This window comes from Strix uralensis, chromosome Z (genome assembly GCF_047716275.1).
Source record: "Strix uralensis isolate ZFMK-TIS-50842 chromosome Z, bStrUra1, whole genome shotgun sequence".
Lineage (NCBI taxonomy): Eukaryota > Metazoa > Chordata > Aves > Strigiformes > Strigidae > Strix > Strix uralensis.
In genome coordinates this window covers 56346680-56367034 of record NC_134012.1, presented here as the reverse complement: position 1 = coordinate 56367034, position 20355 = coordinate 56346680, and the positions used below count along the sequence as shown (strand labels likewise).

At 38.1% G+C, this 20355-nt stretch overlaps 1 protein-coding gene across 1 annotated transcript in view; it reads right to left on the bottom strand.

Moving 5' to 3' along the window:
* Positions 1-20355, bottom strand: part of PGGT1B (protein geranylgeranyltransferase type I subunit beta) — a 36566-nt gene that overhangs the window by 12282 nt on the left and 3929 nt on the right. The window contains 3 exon segments of the mRNA XM_074855715.1: positions 2002-2153; positions 10006-10073; positions 18305-18423. Coding sequence (XP_074711816.1) covers positions 2002-2153; positions 10006-10073; positions 18305-18423 — 339 coding nt within the window.

Here is a 20355-nt window from a genome sequence, read left to right as displayed (position 1 = left end):
GGGTGTCAGTCCCTTCTCCCAACTAACAAGTGATAGGACAAGAGGAAATGGCCTCAAGTTGCTCCAGGGGAGGTTTAGACTGGATATTAGGAAAAATTTCTTCAATGAAAGCGTTGTCAAGCACTGGAACAGGCTGCCCAGGAAAGTGGTTGAGTCACCATCCCTGAAGGTATTTAAAAGACATGTAGACGTGGTGCTTAGGGACGTGATTTAGTGGTGGACTTGGCAGTGTTAGGTTAACGATTGATTAGACTCAATGATCTTAAAGGTCCTTTCCAAAATAAATGATTCTTTGATAAACAGAAATAGGTAATAAATTTAATTCCTGTGACAATAAACAAACCTTTAACTGTTTGTTCTATGATTGCCGCATGACAAGCCTCCATTTTATTCAAAGAGCTAGTTAGTATATTTTGATGACTTAATCGTTTGCAAGAAGCCAGCACAATACAATATTTTGATGAGTCCTCCTGACAAATCTCTTCTAAAAAACAACAAAAACAAGGTACTTGTGTCTTTCAAGACAATCTTTTAAAGATGACTATCACCACTACAACACTCCCTCTTTGACCCTGCAATTCAAGTATGTACCCCATTATCTTCTTGCATAGAAAAGCCTCCAACATTTACTGGGAGATACTTTTTCCCTCCTAACCCCAATGGTGCCAGGCCCTGCTCTCTACAGCTCAGGCAGGGAGCAACTCCATTGCTCTCTGGATAAGACACAGGACATCCTGGGAAACCAGGACACTTCTTAACATGTGCCAGTACTGTGGTTTACAATCTTGCACCATCCTCAGGTGACAACTGCACTGTATGTTTTCCAGAGACTTCAAATCACACTCAGCTAAGGTAAAGTAGAAGTGAAAGTACACACATTTATTCACAATGTAAAAAGAATATAATTTTAAAAAAAATATTTTTTTTTTAGTTTTTGTTTCTTCACACCTGTCTTTTATTAACTAAGACTAGCATGCTTATGCTAGGGTCACAGCAGAAAAATGTCTCCCTCACTGAGCTCACTAGCTGTTTTCATCTGGACAAGACGTTAGCTCAAGTTCTGGCCTTCACACATCCTCCCTCTTTGGAGCAGTAAAACCTGTTTTCATAGCTATGAAAATGTCTGTCACACTAGAAATTGATTCCTGCCAAAGTAACAATTCTATGTCAGTGCAAAGCACTAGGGGCTAGCTGGCACTCTCCTGCATTTGACCAAAACAAAAGCTTTCTTAACTCTTAAAGGGTGACAGCAATTTCATGGTGAAGTGAAAGATAATTCCTTCAGGGACATTTCTATAATTCTGCATTTCTGAAATTACTCTTTCAAAAATGACATTTGGTAAAACTTAAACATAGACAGATCATGTACACTAGCAGAAGTTTTCATTAGCTACCAGCTTCAGTCTGCATTAAAAAAACCAAAAAACCCCACCAACAGAAGTAGATCAAGGGGTATATACCATCTATTAGAAAATGTATGCAAAAAGGACAGATCTCACAATGAAGTTTAGTAATATTATACTATTACAAGTAATATAGAGGCTAATTCATCCTCTATGTTGATGTCTCGAATTTCATAAAACTAAACAAAGCCCATCCTCCCACAAAGCAGAGCAAACATCATCATAGTAGTGTTCCAGGGTCCTGCAAAAAACAGAGAATGTAACACAGAAAACCATACTTATCTGAAGGACAGAACAGAAGAACTACTATCCTCAAAACATAAACGAATCCATTAGCTTTCCAGGAATAAGTACCTACAGTTGTAAGCAAATACCATCATTCTCTAATGTAAAAGCTAATCTATAGATAAAGTGCTGTTTGGTCCTGTAAACTGGCATGTGTTCTACGACTGATAATGATTACCCACCAAAGTATTTTCTAATAGAAAGAAAAGATTATATAGCTACTTTCATAAAACCCACGTTTCTTATGTTTCATTCCACGTCTGGGTTTTCTATTAAGCTTTCAGAGAGTTGTAGAATATAAAGTATCTTTTACCTTCCATCCTCCAGCTGGAGAGCTCTCAGTCCTGCCAGTACGGCATCTTTATTTACTCGACTTAAATCATCTCCAAGAATAACCAGACATGACAGACCTGTGTAAGTCATTGCTATGTGCCCACTATCATAGGGATGAGATATACCTGGACCCTAGAAAAACAGGGGACAAAATAAAAATACTGAAAAATTGTAAGACCTTATATTAGAGCCAAGCATTCATTTTTTTTAAAAAAATTAAGAGGTAAATAAAGTTTTTTTTCCCTTCACTCATTATCGTTAAATTGAGGGCATCCCAGTCAGATCTTCTAATGCAACTAAGCTGCTGCACAGCTCTTCTATCCTTGTAAACAGTTGGTCAGTAGAAAGTTTTGGAAAAAAGCTTCACCAAGAGTGGTATTTATGCAAGAGTTAAGCATAAAGATGGGATGTGCTCAAGTGTACCTAAGTTTATCCTGACACATCACTGGGCATTAGCTTTCTGGCAGCTGAGTAAGCACTGTTAAAACAGCTGGATGTCCCTTCAAAGATTTTACAATCTAATGATCTACAAGTAGAAGGCACTGTGAGGAATTATTAATCTGTCCATTGAAGTAATACCAAATTAGCCTCTCATCTACTTTCATCTCTATTCTAAAACAATAATCAGAGTTTAAACAATGTATTTACATAGCAGATAATGTCAACTGAAAAGCTAAAATGAAAGTTAAATGCTGACTAGTCACATGATACAAATCACAATAATGAGTGGGGGATTGATACAGCTGTGCCAGAATTATTATTTTTTCCTTCCAATATTTTATAGGCACATCCTGGACTGTACCACTTCATGAAATCAGAAACCACATGTAACAAAATGACTTTAGATACCTGGGATGGTTCAGTTTGGAGCAACTGGGAGACAACTATTTTAAACAGAATAAAAGCTATTTCAATACTGAGTTGTATAGACAAGCAAGTTTTTAAATCACATTTTACTAGTATTACTGCCTAGTCAGTGGCCATTTTTATTTTGCAATTCATCCTAAAAACACATGCAAAAGCAGTATAAAACAAAATTCAAGATTATGTTATGTGTAACTGGTATTTTTCAGGTAAGTCACGCTTATTTCCAAAGCCAAAAAGCTTTGCTTCTAATAAGAAACTGGAAGAAAAATACTTATTACCCACTAGACAGCAAGGGACTGTTCTTACACTAGGGAATCAAACACCATTGGGAAAGGGAGGCAGAAAACAAGGTGAAAGTGACTGCAGCAGCAGTGAAAAAGCTCTAGCTATACAAAGAGAAGGGGAACAAGGGAGTAAGCACTGAAAGCTGCACCTCCTCTCCCTCATTTCCATATCTGGACTCTGTTGAGAAGCAGACACAAATCACAACAACTTCCACTCCTGCCCCACAGCTGCCAGTACCCCACCACTGTCTTCTGCCCTGCACATCCCCCAGTCACACACACACAGTCACAGAGGTGGAGGTTGGCAGGGACCTCAGGAGGTCATCTGATCCAAACCCCTACAGCCAGTTGCCCAGGACCATGTCTAGACAGGTTTTGGGTATCTGCAAGGATGGACACTCCACAGCCTCTCTGGGCAATCCGTGTCAGTGCTCTGTCACCCTCACAGGGAAAAAGTGTTTCCTGATGTTCAGAGGGAACCTCCTGCATTCCAGTGTGTGCCCATTGCCTCTGGTCCTGTCACTGGGCACCACTGAAAAGAGCCTGGCTCTGCCCTCTTTGCACTGTCCCTTCAGGTGTTTATATACATTGATGAGATCTCCCTAAGCCTTCTCTCTCCACACCGAACATTCACAGCTCTCAGCCTTTCCTTGTAGGAGAGGTGCACCAGTCCCAGACTTCCCCATGGGGCACCCCACAGATGGAGGACAGCTGTGCCCTCAAACAGCTTAGAAAAAGCTACTGCAGACATGAAACGTGTTTTTTTAACTTGAGTGGATGACAGGCTCTAATCCCAGAAGGAACAACTTGGCCTATCATACCAATTTTAAGGATTTTAAATCTAATCTTCTTTTCAGAATATCTTCCCCTTAAAAGTTTTATTATAAGCAGCTTAACCCTTGTGATGCATCAACTTATTTCAAATGTAAAATTCTGCTCCAAAAATCCAGACATACAGGGTGACACAAATTCGCTTTGACACAGAGAAGTATTCAGTTTAATGTAATTGATTAATTTACTTTTAAGCAAAGCAAGTCTCTATTCTAAAAGGATTCTCAATGTCCCATCTCTGTACCTAAAGCTTCTCATGTATTTTGCCAAATGAAATACAAGACATTCACTAGTCAGTGAAAAATATCTGTAAAGGTTCTCTGATATTAGGACCAACTGCTTACAAAATGTCCCAGCAGTTCCCGTCAGCAACTACAAAGAAAACCAAGTTTCCAAACATCTATAGAATTGAAATTAAACTGGAATGAGAGGAACACTTAATTTCTTCCTACTTGAAATAACCTAGAGCAGGGAAGTGCAGAAGATGCCTCTGCTCATTTCACACAAATACACTAAAAATGCTGGAGCCTGAGAATCAACGTTAACTGTCCACCACTGCTGTTTACACATTGTTACAGGTAGTTCATCTTCAAATCAATATTGACATCAGGAACAAGTGAACAATAATAGATACCATGAAAGAGTTTGACTTTACATTTGAAAATATTCTTTCCAGAGGAAGACTACATTCACTAAGCAAGAAAGATTTACTCCAAGGATATTCAGACTTGCTTTTTAAAACCATATTTATGAAAATTCTACCCAAATGTTTTAACTACTACAAACATGCTTGGATAATCAGGACATCTTCTAAGGCATCTATAGTTCTCAAAAGTTCTCCTTCAAGTGACAATTTTTCATAGTGTCTATGTAAAGTCACTGAAAATTCCTGCTGCACAAGATGCTTTTTTCTTTTAAATTGTACTTTTCTAAACACATGCTAATTCCACATTGCCTGGAAAGCTCTGGCAGCCTACAAACGTGTTTAAATAACTGGGCCCTTATTTTTTAGTGAATCCTGTATTTTAGTATTTCTGTTACACTCTTACTAGCTGCAGCAAAAACAGACTGCAGGCAAAGTGTTATAAGCACACATACTGTATGAAATTAAATAATACAATCCCCCTCAAATTGTATCCATAACTACACTACCTGGACAAATTCTATCTGTACTTCCTTTTCTATGCAAACATTTCAACATGTAGTGGTAGCACACTGCTTTTCCAAATACAGGCTTTCAACAACACCAGAGCTGTATAAAATTTTGTGACTCTGGTAGTTTTAATAAAGAGCACAAACTATATTTGTATGATGCATATAAAGTAAACAATAGTGTCTGCTGTCTGCACATAGAATCAGGAAGTTCACAGCTAAATTAGTACTGCCATCTGCTCCTGTCCTTGAACATCAAACAAATATTAAGGTACAAGTAATGCAGAAAAGACTGTTAAGATACATAATTTCGGAACATCATTACGTGGGGAATCAGGGAGATAGTCTCAGCATTCAAGAACAGCTGCTCACAGGTCACAGGACTACCTTTACTACTAATAGTTTTATCACATTATTATCACGTGGCAATTAATTAAATCCTTTATATGATAAGTTGGTATGCTGCTAGGTATCTTGATATGTAATTACTAAAAAAGCCAGTGAAAGTGACAGAGGGTCCAACATACTGGTATGCACCCAGTATCTTGAGAACATTTGGTTTAGGGTCAAAAACTCCAACAAACATGGCCAATATTTCAATAAAATTAAATTAAACACAGAAGGATCAGAATCAAATATGAGATCATACAGTAATCACTATAAGGCATACTCACAGAGGCCAACATGATGTTTCATATGTGTAATTACTGTAGGATTTTGGAAGCTTTTGAAAGCCTAGCAGATCTCTGTTCACCACATGTAGTTTAAAAAACAAAACACGTAACAAAACAGATATGCTTGTTCACCAGAAGAATAGAAAAATAATATATTCTATACACTAATCATAATCATTGAAATTTTAAGTGTACTGGAATTTACTTTCTCTTCTAGGTTCCATGTAATGACTTCAAGCTCATTATGATACTGCTTACCGAATTTTATGTTGTACCTACACAGATCAATATATACTTCACACACTAATGCAATAAAACACCTGAGCCCAAGTAACAGGGTGTCTTTGAGGGGACAACAATCAGAATAATTGGACATTTCAGACAAAAGAAAAACCAACCCAAGAAAACAGTAATTTTTTGCATAAAATTGAGAATTCATAAAGTTTGTAGAAACTGGCCCTGTAACAATTTTATATCATGAAGTAGGACTGCAATGGCTTCTCCAAATGCAAAAGATTACAGCAAGTCTCAAAGGTTTCATGAGATAATTGCTAATAACTCTAAAATCTGCATGACTGGGAGGAAGTGTTGCTAGACTGCCTCTGATATGAAGGACAAAGTAATTCAGACATTGTGTAGAAATTTGTCCTAAATTTATCAAACACACCACAGTCAAGGCACCTAATCTTTAATTGGCTTCTTCAGGCTTGGTAAAAAGAAGTTCCTTTTTAAGTTCACACAGAAAACAGATTAAGTTGGATCTCAGTGACAGAGTAAAACAGTTCTGCTCTATGGGCGTTACCATCATGGTCTCCACAATCTGAGCCTTCCTTTAAAAAATTAACACTTAAAAATGCAAGATGAGGGGAAACTCTCAAACATTTGAATCTGATTCAGTGGCATGGTAATGTTCCCTACCACATTATCCAGAACAGCTATTTAAACATAACTCATGGTCACCAACAATTCCTGCTGACCACTGCAGAGAGGGCTAAGAAACTCTCCCTGCTGTAAAAGCATGGGCAAGATCTCTCCAACCACTAATAAAGAATGCTACTGAATACACTCCTATACAGGCAAAGTCCCACTTTCAAAAAACTTTCTTCTCACACCTGGCATCACTGTTACAAACATGGATTGTTTCAGCACTGAGAAAATACAATGTTGTTTACTGCAATCCTACATAAGAGTTCCAGGTATTGGCTTTCAGTCTAGCCCCTAAAAATTATTTGTAACACTTTAAAGAGATTGAAAAGACCTAGGCCCATTGAAACTCTGAGGAGACTGTTCACCCCTAAAATTAAAAAGCTAATTCAAACTCCAGTAACACCAAATCAGAGAGACTTCAGAACCTGGATCCATTTCAAAAAATAACTGTAATCTAATTTTAAATGATTCATGTTTAAATGCAGTGATAGAAGTGGCACTCCTAGCCTTCATTTACAATTAAGACTGTTAAGGCTGTGTCTGGTGTTGAAGTTGATACGATTTTGCTTCACTTTTGCTACAGTCCCAAAGAGCTGCAGACACTAAAACCAAACACTGAAAGGGTAACAGCTAAAAAAAAAAAAAAGACCAAACCAACCCCAAATTAAAACCAAATGAGCTATCCTAGTAACATTTAGCAAAGTTGGAAATTCTAACATATACCTTGCTTTTTTCCATTATTTTGAAGGGTCCCTAGTGACAGAAGGGATTTGACTACCTCCAGTATGGCACTTTCTCAGAGTTCAAGAATGAAATCACTACAGTGGCATGTAATAAATAGTAACTGTCAATGCAAATCCAAAATGCTTACAGGCTTTTTCAAAAATTATTTTTCGAGTCGTAGCTTTAATAGAATATTTTAAAATGATGAATAAAGAAAAATGGCAAGACCTTAAACATAATTCAGAGTCATTGCAGTGGATTTCCAAGTCTTCCTTTTTCTGAGGTATTTCAGAACATTTTAGGGCAACTGTGCAGAAAATACTTTAAACCTTTGTATGCCAATAAATCAAGCAGATCTGATCCCTCTAATGCAGATGCAATGAAAAAAGTATTGAAATGCTTGAATAAAAAGCACATCCATCTGCAAACAGTTTTCTAGAGATAATGACCTTCTAGCTAATTTCCTCAGGTTACATGATTCGACTCCTTTGTCCCTCCTGCAGGTTCATGTAGACATGTAAAAAACCCTCTTCACAATTATTTCTCCCTTGTTAGAAAGTGCATCCTCTGAATATTACTGCTACGAGTACTTGCCTGACTTGCTATGTGAAGAGGCATATGCAGTTATTAGTCTGATGTAGATTAACATTCCCACAAGCTATTCAGAAGCATAAAGTTATGCTGTTAAGAGTAAATAAAAATAAGGCCAAAACAGGCTGCTATACTACCTTCATATTCATTAGTTCAAGCAATTTTACACTCAACTACAGTCATTAGTGTATAAGATGCCCATCCTTCCTTTTCAATTTCAGATCCCAGAATTCATTCATTCATTTATATCTAAAATCTTTCTATCTGTCCACCACAAAAATCAAATACTTGGTGATAATTTAGTGCTTTTCTGGATTTTTCATCCACTCTTTAGTGAGATTTGACTTTTCACTCTCAAATGCAGGACAGAACTACTTCTTTGACCAGTCCTTCCTGCACACTGGCCTCTACTTCCCTCTTCCAACCATATCAGACCTTCTGCACCATCTCTGGCAGCCTCTGCACACCTCCTTTCTCTCTTGCATTAAGGACAGTTTCTTTTCATACACAGATTTAACTTCTGAACTTCAGTTCCGTGGGCTTCAAAGCATCCTCTCTTACAGTCATGACAAACTAGGATGAGCGAAGCCTTGCCTATGTTTGAGTGGATACCAGGTACAATCAAATTTCATCACAGGAAGAGGAATACTCTTGAAGAACAGCATGTACTGAACCACTTAATAAGGAGCTATTCTGCGCACCTCTACCAGGCAACAGTTCTTGAGTTAGAGAATTTTCCCTACTTCAGTAACAGATCAGAGAAGGAGGAGAGTACACTGAGATAAGTCACAATTTGTATGCCAATTTCTCCACAGCCCTGCAAGCTCAAGTGGTACCATTTTAATACATTTCTTATGCATGTTTCTTAAAAGCTCTGCAAACATTTCAGTGTATTAGCAGTGCAAAAATCACTGCCTTCCAGATTGTGCTGGGTTTGTGTGGCAGTGTTTTGGTAGCGGGGGAGGGGGCTACAGCAGTGGCCCCTGTGAGCTTCTCAAAAGCTCCCAGCTCCCCTAGCTCCAAGTTGGACCTGCCTCTGCAATAATGTATTTGAGAAGGAAAACCTGAGAGGGGGTTGGGGAGTCTTGTGAGGAGGGATTACAAGAAGGACACCTGTGTGAACACCGAGATCTCCCCTGTACCCCGTGGTGAGACAGCAGGGCTGCCCCCCTGTCACCCACGGAGGTCACCAGAGGAGCAGAGATTCACCTGCAGCCTGTGGAGGACCCCCAGGACTCTGTGGGAAAAAGAAGCCCCCACTGTTGTAGTTCAGTGCTGGGAGGACTGCAACATGTGGGGGTGACCCACACTGGAGCATCTCGAGAAGAATGTATCCCATGGGGAGGAGTCATGGTGGAGAAAGTTTGTGGAGTACTGTCTCCAGTGAGAGGCATGCCAGGTGGAGCAGGGGGAATAATACAGAGGAGTCCTTCCCCCACCCCAACCTTGCATGAAGATGTGGCAGGACTGACTACACCCCGCATCCCCTGCCCTGTGATGCTGAGCAGGAGGTAGAGATATCAGGAACAAAACTAAGCCTAGGAAGAAGGCAGGGGTGGGTAGAGGTGTTTTTTAAGATATGGTAACACTTCTCACTGTCCCATTCTGTCTGTTAAGTGTTGGGTTTGTTAGTGTTTGAATTAAAGTGATGTTCTTTTTTTTCTTCCCCTAATGAGCCTGTCTTTTGCCTGTGACCATAACAGGTGAGCAACCCCTCTCTGTCCTTATCTTCACTCCTGAGCCTTTTGATTCATTTTCTCCTTCCCAGCGCTGGAGGGGAAGGGGTGAGTGAATGGCTGCATGATGCTCAGTTGCTCTCTGGGCTCGAACCATGACACAGATATTTCATAAGTATGCAGTTAATATTATAAAAAAGATATAAGATCATTTATTGCCCAATTGAAAATATTTCACACACACACACTCTTAACTCACCTTGGAGGGATTGAAAGGCATCCCTAAATATGAAGACCCTCTGAATCCACAGCGATTCAAGTTTGATCCTGGAAAAGACAAAAAAAATAAACACTCAACTAACTTGCTTTGTTGAAACACTCGTCATAAACCATAATTCTCTAGTCAAGATCAAGACCTGTTAGTTCAAGATTATTCACAGTATTACTAGAGTTTGCATGTGTCTTTCAGTATGTTCCCAAACTCAATTTCTTATCACTCTGATTAATAACTAAATAAATAACAAAACAAAACCACAAGCAAACTTGATCCAGCTGCAATGATAAAGCAACAGATTTTTTTGATTTGGTGTAAATATAGTGTTCATATCAGCACAGAATTGTCTTCCATGCTCACTAAAAAAAAAAAAGAAAAAAAGAAAAAAAAAAGGATTGCTCGCCTGGAAAAGTGCCCAGAGTTAACAGATTTTTTCCTCTCTGGCTTCCTGCCTGGTAATACAGTCTGTTCCTAAGCAGAATTGTTTTAAGATACTTTGTAACATGTACAAGGACAAACAAAGTGTATGCAGTTTTAAGCTAGCACTGATCTAACTCAATACTGTCAGAGTAAAATAGTTAAAATGATGTGAAAGGCAAATTTTTAATTGAAGCCATTTCTCTCACCCAAAACACAGGTACCAGAATACTTCTGTTAGTGACTCAGTATAATTTGTTTTAAATGTGTCACAGTACCTGAGTATGCAGCATACAGAAGTGTGCACCACACAATATCTAGAAGTGAGTACAGGTTTCCAGGGCTCAAATTTGCTTCTGCACGGCAAAAACTCAACTACTTTACTCCTCAGCCTCTGAAAGTAAAAGCCTAATGAGTGTGGTAGTTCAACAGCACTCGGGTGTTCTTAAATTCTCTTCCCCTTTTTTTTCAGCTCTTCAGCCTTTCATCTAAAAATCCTCATGGAGATTAGGGAAAATTGCACCACACTTATCAAACAAGAATAGTTATAAAACTAGAAGTCCTAAAAAACATCACTATGCAATGTGGTCTACCCGTTCTGATGTCATTATCAGCATGTTAGTTTCTAATTTAAAATACACTCTGCATGTATGAAACATTTAAACTAGAAGCTTTTATTAGTCTAAGTACTTCAACATGGTTAAAAGTGTTCAAGTTTCTCTACCAGATAAGTCTTTGGTTCTAATATACATGGAGTGAACCACCTGCAATTCTCCCCTTCCTCCACCTTTCAATCAAAAGTACTTTTTAATGAATTTACAGGTGTAATGAAGGTCATTTCAGCCTGCACTAAAAACTGGTATACTATAGTCATACCCACAAAGAGAAAACAGAGGACTAACTGTATCTGTAGACAAAAAAATGTTTGACTGTTGTATTTTGTTATAAGCTAAATCTTCTCAGCAGAGAACATTTGCCTGTTAGCTCTGGAGTCAAAGACTTGCATTTCATGTTGCAACAGGTTCTGGAAAGCACAATAAATATTAATATTAAGGACTAATCTAAGGTCCTGAAGGACACTGCCCAAAGAGCATCACAATTTGAAAAATGATGCTGTTAATGAATTATCAAGAGGAAAACTAGAATTCCTACTTCTTAAATTTCCTAGGAGACATTGTGGAAAAATTACCATTCACTTGGCCCATTTTCACTAAAAATGAATCTGTGTCTTAAGTGCTTAAGTAAACTACAGAATTCACTTTGAAATGGCACTAATGTGGAAAACCTTTGTCCAGAAAACAGTTGTTAGCCTACTAGCACACTGGTGTTCTGGCCTGCTGCAAATAAAAAAGTGCTACAATTAGGACAGTTCTGCAGTCAGAACTCAGCTGCTAGTTGCTAGATGGAAGTATTCATCCCTAGAAATGGCAGTATGAAACCCAAGCACAGTGTGCACTTTGTGGGTCACTTTTGACTGGCTTCTGATTTGACAGCTACTATGAACGAGAGACATTAAAAATAAAGTACGTGAATGAAATCAGGATCTATTATTCCCTTCAGCGGTTCAATTTTCCTGTAATAGTTTAAAATTTTTGTTGTATTACTAAACTGGTACCAACTAAAAACCAGCATTGGTAATTTTAAAATGCTGGATTTTTAACTGTATTACTATCATTGATTAAAAATTTATTTAGACTCTTTATGCCAGTGCCTTCTGATCTCCCATCCTAGACTTTACACACTGGCTCCTAGAAGAAACAGAAGAACAGCATGGCTCTTCCATGCCCTTACTATCGCATAATCTTTAAAGGGGATTTTATCCCTTCCTCTAAACAAAAAAAAAATTTGTCATTAATACGCATCTTCCTAGACCTTCAGCATTACAAGTGAATTGCTAAATTTCTAGTTACAATTCTTGAATTAAAAAATAGAGTGCTGAGCTGATGAAGGAAGTGTTAAAACAGGAAGTGAAAACAGCTCATTTCTAACCAGATGACTGTGGCACATTGATGTCATGTCTCCAATTTTTCTTTAGCCTCCTGTGAACATACAAGTTCAAAACTAAATGGGAACCAAAGGGGAATTAGGGAAAACCCACTGTCTTTCAGTTTACGCACATCACATCACCTTCTCTGAGCTGGTTTCACTATTTTATTGGAAAGTACTTGTACTTCTTATCTTACCTACTAATTTAATAGCGATAATCAAACTATTGCCTACTGTCCTTAATCACAAACAGCCTGTCTGAATCAGAAATAGAACTGGAAATCAAACATACCTTAATTAAAAGGGTATGATCATAGTTTATGTCCCTTGTAAAAAACTGCTGGAGTGACTAGGTCAGCTCCAGCAGGGTCTGATCAAGCATCAAGTATAACTGCAGTTATGAAATGGTACCACCTAGTGTTCACTTTTAGAGTTAAGCATATTTAACCACTTTCTGAAAGAGCTTAAGACAGCAAAAAGTAATAAATGTTTCATCAATCGCTGTATGACTACTGAAGTTGAAAAAAACTTTTCACATTTGACAACAGAACTAAAGAAAACTGACCCTTTTCCCAAACCCAAAGACTCCACGCTTAGATCAAGAGCTGAGACTTTCCCATAAAGAACACCATGTTACTTATGTATGTGTAGGCCAGAAAGTCCTTAAGACTTGTAACAGAGCTTCAAGCCATGGCCACACACAGCTTATCCTGGGAGCTCTTTTGTTACAGGACATTTTTGTTATTTATTTTCTATGATTTTTCTTGCACGGGAAGATGGATAACTTTTACCACTATTTCTTCCCATTACAGTTACCTGTGCACTCCTCTGGTTCCAAGGCTTTTCTCATTTTGCTAAATACAGAAGCAGGCTTATATATATATCTCATTAAATTCTTAATATAAAAAAAAAATCACAGATTTAACACAAGCTGACACAGTCAGTGCATCGAGATAAAGGTAAGCATAAACAATTCTTACTGAACGAGGGCTAAAAACAATTATTCTTATAAATCAAAGCACTAGAATATGTCATAAAATGCAATTCTCTAAAATGGAAGTCCATTATACATCCAGCTAAATACTTCAAATGTGCCCATTAAAGAAAGTTATGTTGGAAGAAAATTTGTATTTCTGCTCCAGAAACTCATGATCAGAAAGCTCACATGTAACAATGATCTAAAAAACAGCCAACGACATTTTATCCATTTTTTCAGTACTCACAAGTAAAGAAAGAATCATTATTACAAATCTAAATTCAGACTTTGACAGAAGAAAGTTTTAGATCCTTGATGTAGTGTAATGGTTTTCAGCCTGCTATGCATAGGTCCTGGGGGTTCAGACCCACAAATGAAATATGCCTCAGCTCTCCTTTTGGTGCCATTTCTTAGTACAGCAAAGCTAGTGAAGCATCCAGCTGTCTAAAAGCACAACCTTCTTCCCTCTCCCTTACTGGCCTGGCACTAGCACTCCCAGCCAACACAGTTCACCAACACAACACAAAGCTAACCTTCTGTTAGATAAATAAATGCATGAATCTTCAACAAGCTAAACCAGCTCTCAAGCAGGGTCAAACAAGTGCCAGTGTTGCTAGGGGGGAGGATGGTGGATGAATACGGACAAGAAGTGTGTGCCTTCACTGTCTGTCTGTAATTAGATTACTTGAGTACAGAGCCCTGAATTCAATCTCTTTCAGAAGTGCTGAATTGATTTCAAAAGTGACCTGCAAGAATCTACTGGGATACAACTTTCTCACATTGCTACAAGTTGCACTTTAAAAGAGTTAAAACAAGTTTGAAATTCTGTCTAGGAGCTGATTTATGAGAGGCAAAAACAGTAAAGCTCCTACATGACAAGAATCTTAAGAACAAGCAGTTGAAACAGAGTCTTTTGTCAACTCTTGTCCAGTTTCACTAACAGTTTAAAAAGTATGTCCTAGCCTAAATATGTGTCATTTCTGATAAGGCTTGTAAAAAAGCACCACTCTCCTCAAAAGGAAAAAATTTTTCAAGATTTCAACTTCTTTCTAAAACCCAGTGAGATCTTTCTGCAGTGAACATAGAAACAAACCAAAAAACACATACTAGCCATGCACCTACATAGAGCATTTACTGAAGTGAAGGAAAAGTAACAATGGCCAAAATCTATGGAATATAAAGCCAAACTATTTTGCAAGAATTATAGAAGACAGGGGGCCTTTAAATAAGCAGAAGACTGCCATGAAACAAAGCATTCAGCTAAGGATGGTAGGTTTCTGTGTGAGGGTCAGCTCATGTGTGTGACATGCCATTCCCTCCTAATTAGAATTTGTATTGAGGCAGTTTCTAAAACACTAGATCTGAAATTATGGTACCTAAAGGACCTTATTAATTTGAATCACAGTTACAATAAACCCACAGAAGAATACAGTCTATCCTGACAGACCTTAATCTTTAGCTTCCTTTAGAGCATTTCAATTAGGCTCACAGAGTATATATTTGCTTTCTTACTTCACACTGATAAGCTCAAAATTTAAAAGGCTACAAACCTCTGAACTGAAGTTTTCATTAGCCATCAGACATATCACGTACCAGTAAATACAAACATGTTGCCTAAAATGATCACAGTATATTATGAGACTCTGCCTAAAAAGTATTCTAGAACACCAATTCTGAATTTTCTACCATGTTTTCTAAAGTCCCGCTGTGGTGGGTTGACCGTGAACAGCAGCGAAGCACCCACAAAGCCCTGTCCTGTGGGAGGGTGAGAAAGCAAGAGAGAAGGGGAGAAGACTCACAGATTGAGACAGAGAGAGTTTGATAGGTGAAGCAAGAGCTGCAGGAACAAGCAAAGCAAAGGAGGAATTCATTCACTGCTTTCCATCGGCCAGGCAAATGTTTAGCCACTTCGCAGAAACCAGGGACTCAGCACACCTAACCGTTACCCAGGAAGACAAACGCCACAACCACAAACATATCATGTCCTTTCTCCTCATTTCCCTGAACTTTTACTGATGAATATGATGTCAGATAGTATGGAGTGTCCCTTGGGTCAGTAGTCCTAGCTGTATCTGCTGTGGGAGAAGGGGCACTGAGGGGGAAAGAAAGAGACAGCCTTCATGCTGTGCAGGCATTGCTCAGCAACAGCTACAACACTGGTGTGTTACCAACCTCATTTTAGTCATAAACCCAAAACAGAGCAACATACAGGCTACTATGGAAAAAATTAATTCTCTCCCAGCCAGTACACCTACTGAAATAGTTATTGATAAAAATAAACAGATATTAAGTCTCCCATTCATCAGAAAAATGACTGTAAGGTAGCAGCAGGTAGTAAGGTAGTTCTCAAATTGATTTGAATTTGTCATCTTAAAAAAGTGCTTTAAATAAAAATCAACTGAAGTGCTATGGATATGGAAGCTTCAGAGGGACAAACATGAACAGCAGAGAAATTTATTTTTCTGGTAAGAATTACAGGACTTCTCTTTTTGCTCATTTTAGGAATTCCACCAGTAACAGTGTCAAAAACAAACCCCAAGATTCTGTAAAAATATATTCCAATTTAAAATTTAAGTTTTAAATAGGTTGTCAGTCCCACAGCCAAAATTAATGAAGACTTGTATCAAATACAGTTACTTAAGGCAAGATTCTTGAAATACATTATTCCAGAAACTACATCATAAAACTGTGTATAATTTAAATGTTTAAAAATCAATTTTCCACTGAGAGATTTATCAGCATGCATGTAACGAAAGCTGCAATAGAATGTTTCTTTAAAAGCAGAGTAAAGTTGGGGTTTTTTACCTGAAAGGATTCTGATGCACCAAGCTGGCAACTGTTCTCTAGCTAGAGGTGCACCAGCATTTTGAAAGAAAAAACTTCACTGCTGCAGCCTAGGAGAGCTTAGCTGCTTCCTCAAACAGCCCAAAAGAGGGAGTAAAAGCTCTACTGCTGGAAGGCTGCCAATTAACAAACGTTGCACACACCCAGGATTAAAAATAGAAAGTCAATACATTTTATTGAAAGTATGTATTACAAAAGGGTATACATTCCCTTCTGCATATTTAGTCATCCAATATCCAACTTGCTGCTGTTGGCATCACTTGTGTTTTGCATCATCTATTGTCTGTTAGATGAAGTAAAAATGGAATAAAATACTGAAGTTTTAGGGGTCACGTGACCAGATATAGCAGTGTTATTACCAAAAGCATAAGAACCTAACAACAGAGCTTTTAAGATGTGATACGAAAATACAGGATTGGAGGGAAGTTTGTTCTTCTGGTGAAAAGGAGATTTACTACTTAAAAGCAGAGAATACGCTGCCAAAGGTGCCCTATCCAAAACTACTCTCCCATAGTTTTATGATAGGGTGATAGCTAGAAAAACAAGGAGAACATCTCAGCTGTGCCCTGGCCTCCACATCTGCATGCTGAGATTTATACTGGCCTCCCTAGGAGGCTCTTGACAATGGGACTATTCCAAACATTGGCTAGGTAAAACCCCTGACGAGAAGTACTGCATACTATCAAAGACAAACGAAACCAAACCAAAAAAACCAATGACTATTCTAATCTCTCTTCTTGCAAACTTTACTGTTCTTTCAGAACACAATCCTGAAGACTGGGATAAAGATCAGAAAGTGAGGAACTCCTAGAAACAAAGCATGTACACCCTGGAAAATTTTTTTAATGCTAAGAGACAGGAACCTTTTCATGATTAAAAACATTGTGGAAATAATTATGTGATCCAAACCCCTAATTTTCTATAATCAGTCCTGGAATACAACATAAGAGAAAACAAATCTATTAGAACTAATGCCTGGGGTGTATCTGATGGTTTGTTAGCCTCCAGAATAAAAATCAAACCACCAATCTTGACTTCTATATGCTTACTTCATAAAAATGCTTTTATTTTGTAAAACTGCTTTTAGGGAAAAGACCTAATTTACAGTATATAATTAGACTAAATATTATAAGGAAACACACCATTTTCTTTCTACAACCATCCAACATACAAAGTACATGTTTGTGATTTTACAGATGGGCACCTGGAATTACCTTTTCTCTAGAGATCAGCCTGAAGCTATCCTCACACCAGCACTTAACATGCCAGCACCTCCTATTATAAAGCAGCAGTGACTCGCCCACATCTCTCTCCCTTCCACCCTCTGTACTGCTATTGGTCATCCACCTGTGCTGCCACAGAAAAAATTGTCAATAACAACCAGCCCACAGAAACAGCACCTCTCTAACTTCTGTGAAGTCACCTGGAAAGGGGCACTTCCTGGGTGCGTCCTCTCCAGCTTGGATCTGCCACGCACCTTCCAATTTGAGGACAGCTTGGAGGCAGAAGCAGCATTACTCCTTCTAAAAACCTTACGCAAATTTAACCTTCACAGATCTAAGGAACAGATTTTTTCATTTTATAGCAGGAACCGTGTTTATCCTTTTTGCTTCTTAACCTTACACCATCCATTTCCCAAAAGCAGTTCCAAATAGCCACACCTGTGCTCAGAGCTCCTAGCATAGCTACAATTAGTGGAAGTCAATATAATCACTATTAGACTTGTAATACTTACATAACATACTCGTTTAGAACCAGGTGAAACACTCCTCTGAGATGCTCAAAGGTGCAACTTCATCATACAATTTTATACTGTCTTATCTTCAAATTAATTTCACAGCTTCACCTTGTATACATAAGAAAGCTAAACTTCTAGCTTTATTACTTTAGAGGGATCTATTTCTAGGATTTGCTCAACATCACTATCTGAAATTATCAGGACAGCACTTCAGGAAGGTCAACCTTGTATTTTATAAAAACCAAGAGCCATCCACTATTCCCCAGGTGAAAAGCAAGAGTAAAGATGTTAATATCAATAAAAAAAACTAAAAACTCACTCACTGTCTTCTGTGGGAAGGACCTGCAGGGAATAAATCCATTCTATTATATCATCTTTGTTCACCACATCTAAGGAATCCAACATATCCAGACCAGAGAGTGCGAAAAATGCAATTGTCAACCTAAAAGAAAAAGATAAGACTTACACTTCCCACCATAAATATCATGGGGAAATTAACAAACGGTTGCAAAAACAGAAATATCTATGAATTCTCAGCCTTTGACAGAGATACAACACATAGAGCCTAGCTCAGAAAGCATGAAATTTATCTACTGGACAAAATTATGTTCTTTGTACTATAAACATTTCTCTTGTCTCAACAAGGCTTTTCACATAAGCCACCCCTTCTTTTATATAGCAATGATATGCCAATTCAGACATTAACCTAAGGGCCTGCTTCCTGAAAAAAACACTACGAAGTAAACTAGGTTATTAACATATGGAGCACTAGTTGTGATAAACTCTTACATGAACAATCCCCTAAATATGCAGTAAGTGCAAGGTGGCCCTGAACTACAGTAAGCTGCCTCTCATTGCGTCCCAAACCCAATTTCAGATGCTTAGAAGTTAGGTGTCAAACAGCAAGGCTTCCTTTGTAATCAATGTATAAATAGGCACACAGGGTGAATTACCATCTAGAGGTACTTATTTCTTGTCCTCTGGTGTAAAGGTGCCTAGATGACTAACTTATTTAAACATCTGATATTAAGCATGTCAAATCCAAGCATCTAATACAGGAGCGGAGTAGCTAGCATTCTGAATGTCTTGCTTGCTCACAGCTCATTTCCTTCCATAAACATGTGCTACCATACCTGTTAACTAACATCGTCTTTGAGATTTTGTTTGTACCTCAAACCATCGCAGTCATCTAGCTTACAGCATGATCCCTGAAACAGTTGTATTACTTGCTCCGACGGAGCACCAAAACAACAGCACTGGCTTAGGAACTTGAGATAACTTGCTATGAGGGAAAACGTTCACGTAATTGTACCTTGGAAGTTCTGACTCAGATTAAAACTATCTGGATGTATATTTTGCCACCCACACTTGCATCTGCCAATCCTTCTTCTAGAAATTCTTGCTCTCCTTTCACTACATAAGACAACGGATTGTGAAACAGCTGCTACACAGGCAGAAACTACAGTTTAGCATGCTAAGGAAAACTGAAAGTTAATGCCAGCTTTCCTTAGGAGACTAAGTTATAATTTGCAATTACCTCACAAACTGGTAAGCCACCTTGGCCATCAATAGTAGGCACCTCTGAAGATGAGATGACAGATATGGACAGAAACCTCTACAGCCACATCATTTCTGTATGTGTTCTGCATCAGAACCACAAACAGTAAGATCAAAGAAAAAAAATGGTGATGTGAGTCAGCCCAAAACACACCTCCAAAGTTCTTCTTCTAATTAAAATACAGCAGCCAAATGACAATGCAGCATACGCTCATCTCAATACAATGGCACAACCTCAAAGGGTTGACCAGCCGCTACAGTCATCATGTGGCCATTCACAAGCAGAACTTAAGCCAACAACTTCTACTTCAAAACTGTTATCATCTAGGATTACATAGCACAAGGGGTGGCCACAATTCAGTAGAATAAAGGTGACTTGTTAAACTGAGGTTACTTGATTTTACACTATCTTTTACTTTAATTCTCAGCTTTTGCATTGCTTTTCATACCACTCTTACACACAAAATGTTTTAATCTATAATCTGCTTGGATACTGAACATTAACATTCCCTCTTCAAAAAAAAATCCCTCCCTGCAACTCTAAAGGACTTATAAAAGAAAAAAAAAAAAAAAGAAATCAAAATCAAACACGGAATAGCATACAGCTCCACTACTGCAAGTATTCATGGCAGAAAGAAAGTGTAAATTTACTCTGTAACCACTGGATTCTAAAATATGTCTCTGTATTATTACAAATAAAGTTTCTGAGTATAGAAAGCCAAAAAATGTATGTTGCACACAAAGGTATTTCTACACAGAACAAGAGTAACTCTTAAGTCATCTGATTACTAAAAAAATTGTCTTTCAAAGTGTAAAA